We start from the raw sequence: 8,919 nt of genomic DNA on the forward strand, positions 1-8,919 counted from the left end.
TAAATGCGGTCTGAGCTCGGCCGGGCAGCGGCTGGAGAACAGCTCTGACTTTCTCTGTCATTAGATGAACTCTATGGGACTGAGCTCAGAGGGACTGACAGGGTTTTTCAGGCTCTATGTGATTTTCACAGAGACAGTTAACACTCCATCCACAGAGTCAGAGGCCTCCTGGTCCTATCAGGACAAACTCTACCTGATGAATTAGATGATAAAGACCCAAACCATAAATACTCTCACAATAAAGCATCTCAGCAGCTCTGATAGGTGATTATATCTCTGTGGCTGGTCACAGTACAAACAGAAAAACTGTCTGTCAGGACATATTTGCTGTTTTTATTGATGTCTATCTGTGTCTCTGCTGTTTGGTTTGGTTTTGGTTTGTTGTTGCTGCTTCACATAGTTCAGACTTTGCTATTAGAAAAGGCAGGAAAGTGCCAGGGGCCCCAACTAAAAGGGCCCCTGGAATAATATTGAGGAGAAATGAACTGAGTCTCAGTTGTTTTGTGTGGAATAATCACCTGCAGCTTGTTTCATCAAGTCATTTTCTACAGAAACACTGCAGACAAACAGATTGTCAGATAAAATCAGTGGATCTCAGTCCATCTGTGTGTCAGTGAATGGAAATGGTCGTCTCTGAATCGTGTGTGAAAGATATGAAAGAGGAAAGAAGAGCCAATCAGTGAAGGAGCAGCTGATATTTCTACAGGACAAATGATGGAGAGGATGATTTCAGTTGATGTGCAGATGAATGATTTGTGTTTTCTCTCCAGATGAAGGTAGAAAGTGTGTGTGAGCTGATGTGGATGTGAATTCAGCATCATGAATCAGTGTGAGGACAGAGAGGAGGGAGCCCCTCCCCCTAAAAGCAGTCTGTGTGGGGACCATGAGATCCAGACCAAAGCTCAGAGGTGAGATGAGGATCTCTAACTGTTCATGACTCTTCTCCATGTCAGAGCTCAGCACTCACATCACTGCACCATCATTATTCACACTCAAAGCTCTATGTGTGTTGTGTTGAAGGCCAGAGCAGCAGCACACACCAGACTCTGCTGGACCTGGACCTGAACATGGACCTGAGCCCAGCTGTGTGTCCATGAAGAGTGACAGGTCAAAGGATGTCCCCATTGATTTCAAAGGACAGCCTCCCTCTGCTGCAAAGAAGTGAGCTGCAGCTGACTACATGTTCTCTTCTTTACTATGAGAACACTGTATGAATAATAGACATGTTGTCCCTGTCCCCATGTCCCTGATGAACTTAATCTCCGTGTCCACCAGGATCCATCAGAGACCAGACTTCCCTGGACCTGAGCCCAGCTGTGTGTCCATGAAGAGTGACATGTCAAAGCGTGATGTCATTGATTTCAAAGGAGAGCCTCCCTCTGCTGCAAAGAAGTGAGCTGCAGCTGAGTTTAAAATGTATCAGACAGCTGTCCTGTATAACTGGTCTTCTATGAAAGATGAAGTGATTGTGTTTTGTCTCCAGGCTTCATGAATGACACAGTATATGAACATGATCAGGCTGAAACACAGGCTTTAGTGGCAAAGTTGATGTTTCTCTTTTCAAGAAAAGCACTTCTTATGTTCTTATATGTGTCATTCAGATCAGAACTAAAACTCCCTGTAACTCAGCACCTATCCAGTTCCAGTGTTTGTGTTAGTGTCCTGTAGCAGAGGTGAGACTTCTGTCAAACCCAATGTGAGTCCTTAAACTCATCATTTAAAAGGTGGACTTGTTGTGATGACTCTAGGTCATGAGGTACAGAAGTGATTGCTTGTTTCCTCTCATTGAGAATGTCACAGCACAGTAGTGTTTGCTTTAATCAGGACAGTCACCACAGAACATAAAAGCAGCTGTTGTTTGTGTACAAAGTATAAAACGCTCACAGATGCTGCAAACATAATGTGAGCTAATTCTTCATGATTCCTCCACAGAGTGGACCAGGAGAGCTCAGAGGTTCCCAGTGCTCAGTCTGCCCAGCAGCATCAAACACACCTGGACTCCATATTTATGGTCTGTACATGGACAACAACTACTTTGAAATCTGTTGTGTTGACAATAATCTCCATGCTGCACTTTTTAGAGCAGTGGATTGTCAGTGTGTCCAACATGGATCTGATGTTTGGCTCCATGGTTTTACTTTGATTGTGTCATTCATATAGTTTTCTGTTCCAGTTGCTGGAGGAGAACATTGTCACTTTTGTGAAGAAGGAGCTGAAGAAGATCCAGAAGGTTGTGAGTCCAGATTACCCAGAATGCTCAGAGAGTCAGAGGGAGGATGAGGAGGTGTTGGATGGTGAGGATGAAGAGCAGAGGAGGAGCAGCAGAGAGGCTTTTGTGAAGATCACAGTGAACTTCCTGAGGAGAATGAAGCAGGAGGAGCTGGCTGACTGTCTGCACAGCAGTAAGAGGATTTCTCTAAAGATTCAACATGATGGACAAATGGGACATTTACTAACATATCAAGACATGGAGGGACATATGTTCATGTGTGTTCTTTAGGGGGATGAAGATGTCATGTTTTCTTCATGAATCAGTCATTGATGTTGTTTCTTGTTTGTTCATTCAGGACATGTTGCTGCAGTTTGTCAACGTAAACTTAAATCTGCTCTGAAGAAGAAGTTCCAGTGTGTGTTTGAGGGGATCTCTAAAGCAGGAAACCCAACCCTTCTGAATCAGATCTACACAGAGCTCTACATCACAGAGGGAGGGACTGGAGAGGTCAATGATGAACATGAGGTCAGACAGATTGAAACAGCATCCAGGAAACCAGCCAGACCAGAAACAAGCATCAGACAAGAAGACATATTTAAAGTCTCACCTGGAAGAAACAGACCAATCAGAACAGTGATGACAAAGGGAGTGGCTGGCATTGGGAAAACAGTCTTAACACAGAAGTTGACTCTGGACTGGGCTGAAGACAAAGCCAACCAGGACATACACTTCACATTTCCATTCACGTTCAGAGAGCTGAATGTGCTGAAAGAGAAAAAGTTCAGCTTGGTGGAACTTGTTCATCAGTTCTTTACTGAAACCAAAGAAGCAGGACTCTGCAGGTTTGAAGAGGTCCAGGTTCTGTTCATCTTTGACGGTCTGGATGAGTGTCGACTTCCTCTGGACTTCCACAACAATGAGATCCTGACTGATGTTACAGAGTCCACCTCAGTGGATGTGCTGCTGACAAACCTCATCAGGGGGAAACTGCTTCCCTCTGCTCGCCTCTGGATAACCACACGACCTGCAGCAGCCAATCAGATCCCTCCTGAGTGTGTTGACATGGTGACAGAGGTCAGAGGGTTCACTGACCCACAGAAGGAGGAGTACTTCAGGAAGAGGTTCAGAGAGAAGGAGCAGGTCAGAAGGATCATCTCCCACATCAAGACTTCACGAAGCCTCCACATCATGTGCCACATCCCGGTCTTCTGCTGGATCTCTGCTACAGTTCTGGAGCACATGTTGACCACAGACCAGAGAGGAGAGCTGCCCAAGACCCTGACTGACCTGTACTCACACTTCCTGGTGGTTCAGACAAAGAGGAAGAAGCACAAGTATGATGAGGGACATGAGACGAGTCCACAGGAGCTGATGAAGGCTGACAGGGAAGTTCTTCTGAAGCTGGGGAGGCTGGCGTTTGAACATCTGGAGAAAGGAAACATCATGTTCTACCAAGAAGACCTGGAGCAGTGTGGTCTTGATGTCACAGAGGCCTTGGTTTACTCAGGAGTTTGTACAGAGATCTTTAAAAGAGAGAGTGTGATCTTCCAGAAAACAGTCTACTGCTTTGTTCATCTGAGCATTCAGGAGTTTCTGGCTGCAGTCTACATGTTCCACTGTTACACAGAGAGGAAGACAAGTGAGCTGAGGACTTTCCTGGGACAAGACTACAAGCACTGGGACTCAAACCCTTCAAAGTGTTTTGAAAATAACAATAGCAGCTACCCATCACTCGATGTCCTCCTGAGTGATGCCATGGAGAAATCCCTCCAAAGTAAAAATGGCCACCTGGACCTGTTTGTTCGCTTCCTTCATGGCCTGTCTCTGGAGTCCAACCAGAGACTCTTAGGAGGCCTTCTGGGTCAGACAGAGAACAAACCAGAAATCATCCAGAGAGCCATCAACAACCTGAAGGAGATGAACAGATATGATGTTTCTCCTGACAGAAGCATCAACATCTTCCTCTGTCTGATGGAGATGAACGACCGCTCAGTACATCAGGAGATCCAAGAGTTCCTGAAGTCAGAGAACAGATCAGAGAAGAGGCTCTCTGAGATCCACTGTTCAGCTCTGGCCTACGTTCTGCAGATGTCAGAGGAGGTTCTGGATGAGTTGGACCTGAAGAAGTACAACACATCAGAGGAGGGACGACGGAGACTGATCCCAGCTGTGGGGAACTGCAGAAAGGCTGTGTAAGTCCAGACATGATCTTTAACATTATCAGTCAGTGTAGATTAGTAGTTTAGTTTTTTCAAATATACACAGTATGAAGTTATTCTCATTATTCTCATAATAGTTTTATAATTTTTAGGTCAGCTGTGTGTTTTTCTGGAGATGTTTTAAATGTTGTGTTTGTCAAATGTAGATTTTTCAGTTGGTTGTGATTATTGCTGTTAATTTTTTCTGTTTATTAGTAACTGTTACATTTTACATTCATTTGTTCATTTATTCATGTTGTATTGAGTCTTTTTGTTTTTTTGTTTACTTGAAACATAATTATGAATATTATCTTCCATTTCTGCCAATAGATCCCCATAAATCCTCCACACTGCTCCTTTAAAGTCTTTCCATATTTTGTGTTAAATAAGTCAGAATCAGGTGTTTTCTCTCCTGGTGTAGAGGAGAGTAGAATCAGGAAACACACACCTTCAGCTTCATTCAGCTACAGCTGAACTCATGAAGTCATTTCTTACAGTGTAGTTGTGTTAGGAGGAGACCACTTCACAGTCAATGTGGACCACAGGAAGGACGACTGCCACCAAAGACTCTTTAAATCAATGTGTGAAATCTGACTGTTGGTTGAAGTCAAGAAATGTGAATTTGTCCTTTAATGTTGTTTAATGACACAAAGTTCAGGAAGAAGAAGGTCATGTAAAACCTTCAATGATGAAGAGGATTTGAGTCCAACATGTCTGATTTGATCTTTATCTTCTAATTCCAGACTTGACTGAGCTCAGCAGCATGTTCTGAATCTGTGTTGACATGAATAGTTGTATGAATGTTGTGGTGACATTTGGATGATGTGTGTAGAAGGCTGACATTATGATGATCCACAATAAGAGAAGGACAAAGTCCCTCTACTCATGTTAGTGAAAGCTCATTGATTAGGACATATCTGATTGGATTAGAAATGATTTTTATCCACATGATTTATTCTTTATTCAGATTGAGTTCCTGCAGTTTGTCAGAGATCAGCTGTGCTTCTCTGGCCTCAGCTCTGAAGTCCAACCCCTCCCATCTGAGACACCTGGACCTGAGTGACAACAACAAGCTGCAGGATTCAGGAGTGAAGCTGCTGTGTGGTTTTCTGGAGAGTCCACACTGTAGACTGGAGACTCTGAGGTCAGACTGAGAGACAGAAAGAAATGTTTCTTCACTCTTTGCTTTATGATCTGTGATGTTTATAGTGACTGAAGTTAATGAGAGCTGTGTTTGACTTTTAGTATCTGACTGTTTTTAAGCTGCATCCTGTTGGTTCAGGTGTTTGGAGTTTCCATTTTCCAAACTTGTACATTCTCAACCTTCTTCAGCTCTGAACAGATGATGAAACACTCAACGCTTTCAAGCAGGAACTTTGTCTCCTAAACTCACATCTTTTATTCTTTATTCAGGTTGAGGGGCTGCAGGTTGTCAGAGATCAGCTGTGCTTCTCTGGCCTCAGCTCTGAAGTCCAACCCCTCCCATCTGAGACACCTGGACCTGAGTGAAAACAACCTGCAGGATTCAGGAGTGAAGGATCTGTGTGGTTTTCTGCAGAGTCCAGACTGTGGACTGGAGACTCTGAGGTCAGACTCCATTGTTTACTTGTGTGCTGAGATGAATATGATGTGAAAGTTGTGCTGACAGTAAAGTGCAGACATCACACTGATATTATACTGATCCACACTGAGGATCTTCATGGTAAAGTCTGTTTTCTTCTTCTGTGGTTTAGTCCACTGACTGTGGCAGAGCAATGTGAGCTACAGATTTCAAAGCTTCATTTAACAAGAAAAAAGCTTCACTCTTTAAATCACATACAAGTTTTTTCCACACTCACATCAACAAATATATATTCAGTATTTTCTTCTTCCAACACGACTAGAAAGTGATGAGACTAAAGTCAAAGTGACTCAGATATTCAGAACAAACTCAGCATGTTTGTTAAATGTCGTCACCGTTACATGAAGTGAAAATCTTTTCCATTTTGTCTCAATCATTTGTTGCCTTTCCTCCAAACTTCAGCCTGACATGTTTGTTCTCTGTCAAAACTTTAGGATCTTTAGTAGAATCTGAAACAAATGTCAACAACATGAGTTTGTATAGATGGAGCCACTGGTGGAGCTGGAAGAGTTTAAGAGCTGAAGTCACTATGTCTTTATTGAAGCAGCAGCATGTTGTCATTAATATTAATGAGAGCTGTGTTTGACTTTTAGTATCTGACTGTTTTTAAGCTGCATCCTGTTGGTTCAGGTGTTTGGAGTTTCCATTTTCCAAACTTGTACATTCTCAACCTTCTTCAGCTCTGAACAGATGATGAAACACTCAACGCTTTCAAGCAGGAACTTTGTCTCCTAAACTCACATCTTTTATTCTTCATTCAGTTTGAGTCACTGCAGGTTGTCAGAGATCAGCTGTGCTTCTCTGGCCTCAGCTCTGAAGTCCAACCCCTCCCATCTGAGACACCTGGACCTGAGTGACAACAACCTGCAGGATTCAGGAGTGAAAGATCTGTGTGGTTTTCTGCAGAGTCCAGACTGTGGACTGGAGACTCTGAGGTCAGACTCCATTGTTTACTTGTGTGCTGAGATGAATATGATGTGAAAGTTGTGCTGACAGTAAAGTGCAGACATCACACTGATATTATACTGATCCACACTGAGGATCTTCATGGTAAAGTCTGTTTTCTTCTTCTGTGGTTTAGTCCACTGACTGTGGCAGAGCAATGTGAGCTACAGATTTCAAAGCTTCATTTAACAAGAAAAAAGCTTCACTCTTTAAATCACATCCAAGTTTTTTCCACACTCACATCAACAAATATATATTCAGTATTTTCTTCTTCCAACACGACTAGAAAGTGATGAGACTAAAGTCAAAGTGACTCAGATATTCAGAACAAACTCAGCATGTTTGTTAAATGTCGTCACCGTTACATGAAGTGAAAATCTTTTCCATTTTGTCTCAATCATTTGTTGACTTTCCTCCAAACTTCAGCCTGACATGTTTGTTCTCTGTCAAAACTTTAGGATCTTTAGTAGAATCTGAAACAAATGTCAACAACATGAGTTTGTATAGATGGAGCCACTGGTGGAGCTGGAAGAGTTTAAGAGCTGAAGTCACTATGTCTTTATTGAAGCAGCAGCATGTTGTCATTAATATTAATGAGAGCTGTGTTTGACTTTTAGTATCTGACTGTTTTTAAGCTGCATCCTGTTGGTTCAGGTGTTTGGAGTTTCCATTTTCCAAACTTGTACATTCTCAACCTTCTTCAGCTCTGAACAGATGATGAAACACTCAACGCTTTCAAGCAGGAACTTTGTCTCTTAAACTCACATCTTTTATTCTTTATTCAGGTTGATTCACTGCAGGTTGTCAGAGATCAGCTGTACTTCTCTGGCCTCAGCTCTGAAGTCCAACCCCTCCCATCTGAGACACCTGGACCTGAGTGAAAACAACCTGAGGGATTCAGGATTGAAAGATCTGTGTGGTTTTCTGCAGAGTCCAGACTGTGGACTGGAGACTCTGAGGTCAGACTCCATTGTTTACTTGTGTGCTGAGATGAATATGATGTGAAAGTTGTGCTGACAGTAAAGTGCAGACATCACACTGATATTATACTGATCCACACTGAGGATCTTCATGGTAAAGTCTGTTTTCTTCTTCTGTGGTTTAGTCCACTGACTGTGGCAGAGCAATGTTGAGCTACAGATTTCAAAGCTTCATTTAACAAGAAAAAAGTTTCACTCTTTAAATCACATACAAGTTTTTTCCACACTCACATCAACAAATATATATTCAGTATTTTCTTCTTCCAACACGACTAGAAAGTGATGAGACTAAAGTCAAAGTGACTCAGATATTCAGAACAAACTCAGCATGTTTGTTAAATGTCGTCACCGTTACATGAAGTGAAAATCTTTTCCATTTTGTCTCAATCATTTGTTGCCTTTCCTCCAAACTTCAGCCTGACATGTTTGTTCTCTGTCAAAACTTTAGGATCTTTAGTAGAATCTGAAACAAATGTCAACAACATGAGTTTGTATAGATGGAGCCACTGGTGGAGCTGGAAGAGTTTAAGAGCTGAAGTCACTATGTCTTTATTGAAGCAGCAGCATGTTGTCATTAATATTAATGAGAGCTGTGTTTGACTTTTAGTATCTGACTGTTTTTAAGCTGCATCCTGTTGGTTCAGGTGTTTGGAGTTTCCATTTTCCAAACTTGTACATTCTCAACCTTCTTCAGCTCTGAACAGATGATGAAACACTCAACGCTTTCAAGCAGGAACTTTGTCTCCTAAACTCACATCTTTTATTCTTTATTCAGTTTGAGTCACTGCAGGTTGTCAGAGATCAGCTGTGCTTCTCTGGCCTCAGCTCTGAAGTCCAACCCCTCCCATCTGAGACACCTGGACCTGAGTGAAAACAACCTGCAGGATTCAGGATTGAAAGATCTGTGTGGTTTTCTGCAGAGTCCAGACTGTGGACTGGAGACTCTGAGGTCAGACTCCATTG

At 42.5% G+C, this 8,919-nt stretch overlaps 1 protein-coding gene across 1 annotated transcript; it reads left to right on the forward strand.

Moving 5' to 3' along the window:
- Positions 1 to 5,399: 5,399 nt before the first annotated feature.
- LOC121188728 (ribonuclease inhibitor-like) lies at positions 5,400 to 7,930 on the forward strand (the record flags this gene model as incomplete). The annotated part of the gene is made up of 4 exons (XM_041048581.1): positions 5,400 to 5,554; positions 5,824 to 5,997; positions 6,793 to 6,966; positions 7,762 to 7,930. Coding segments are annotated over 4 exons (672 nt in total), but the record flags the coding sequence as incomplete, so codon positions are not given.
- Positions 7,931 to 8,919: the final 989 nt, after the last annotated feature.

The sequence above is a fragment of the Toxotes jaculatrix genome, chromosome 10 (assembly GCF_017976425.1).
Source record: "Toxotes jaculatrix isolate fToxJac2 chromosome 10, fToxJac2.pri, whole genome shotgun sequence".
NCBI classification, from domain to species: Eukaryota; Metazoa; Chordata; class Actinopteri; family Toxotidae; genus Toxotes; species Toxotes jaculatrix.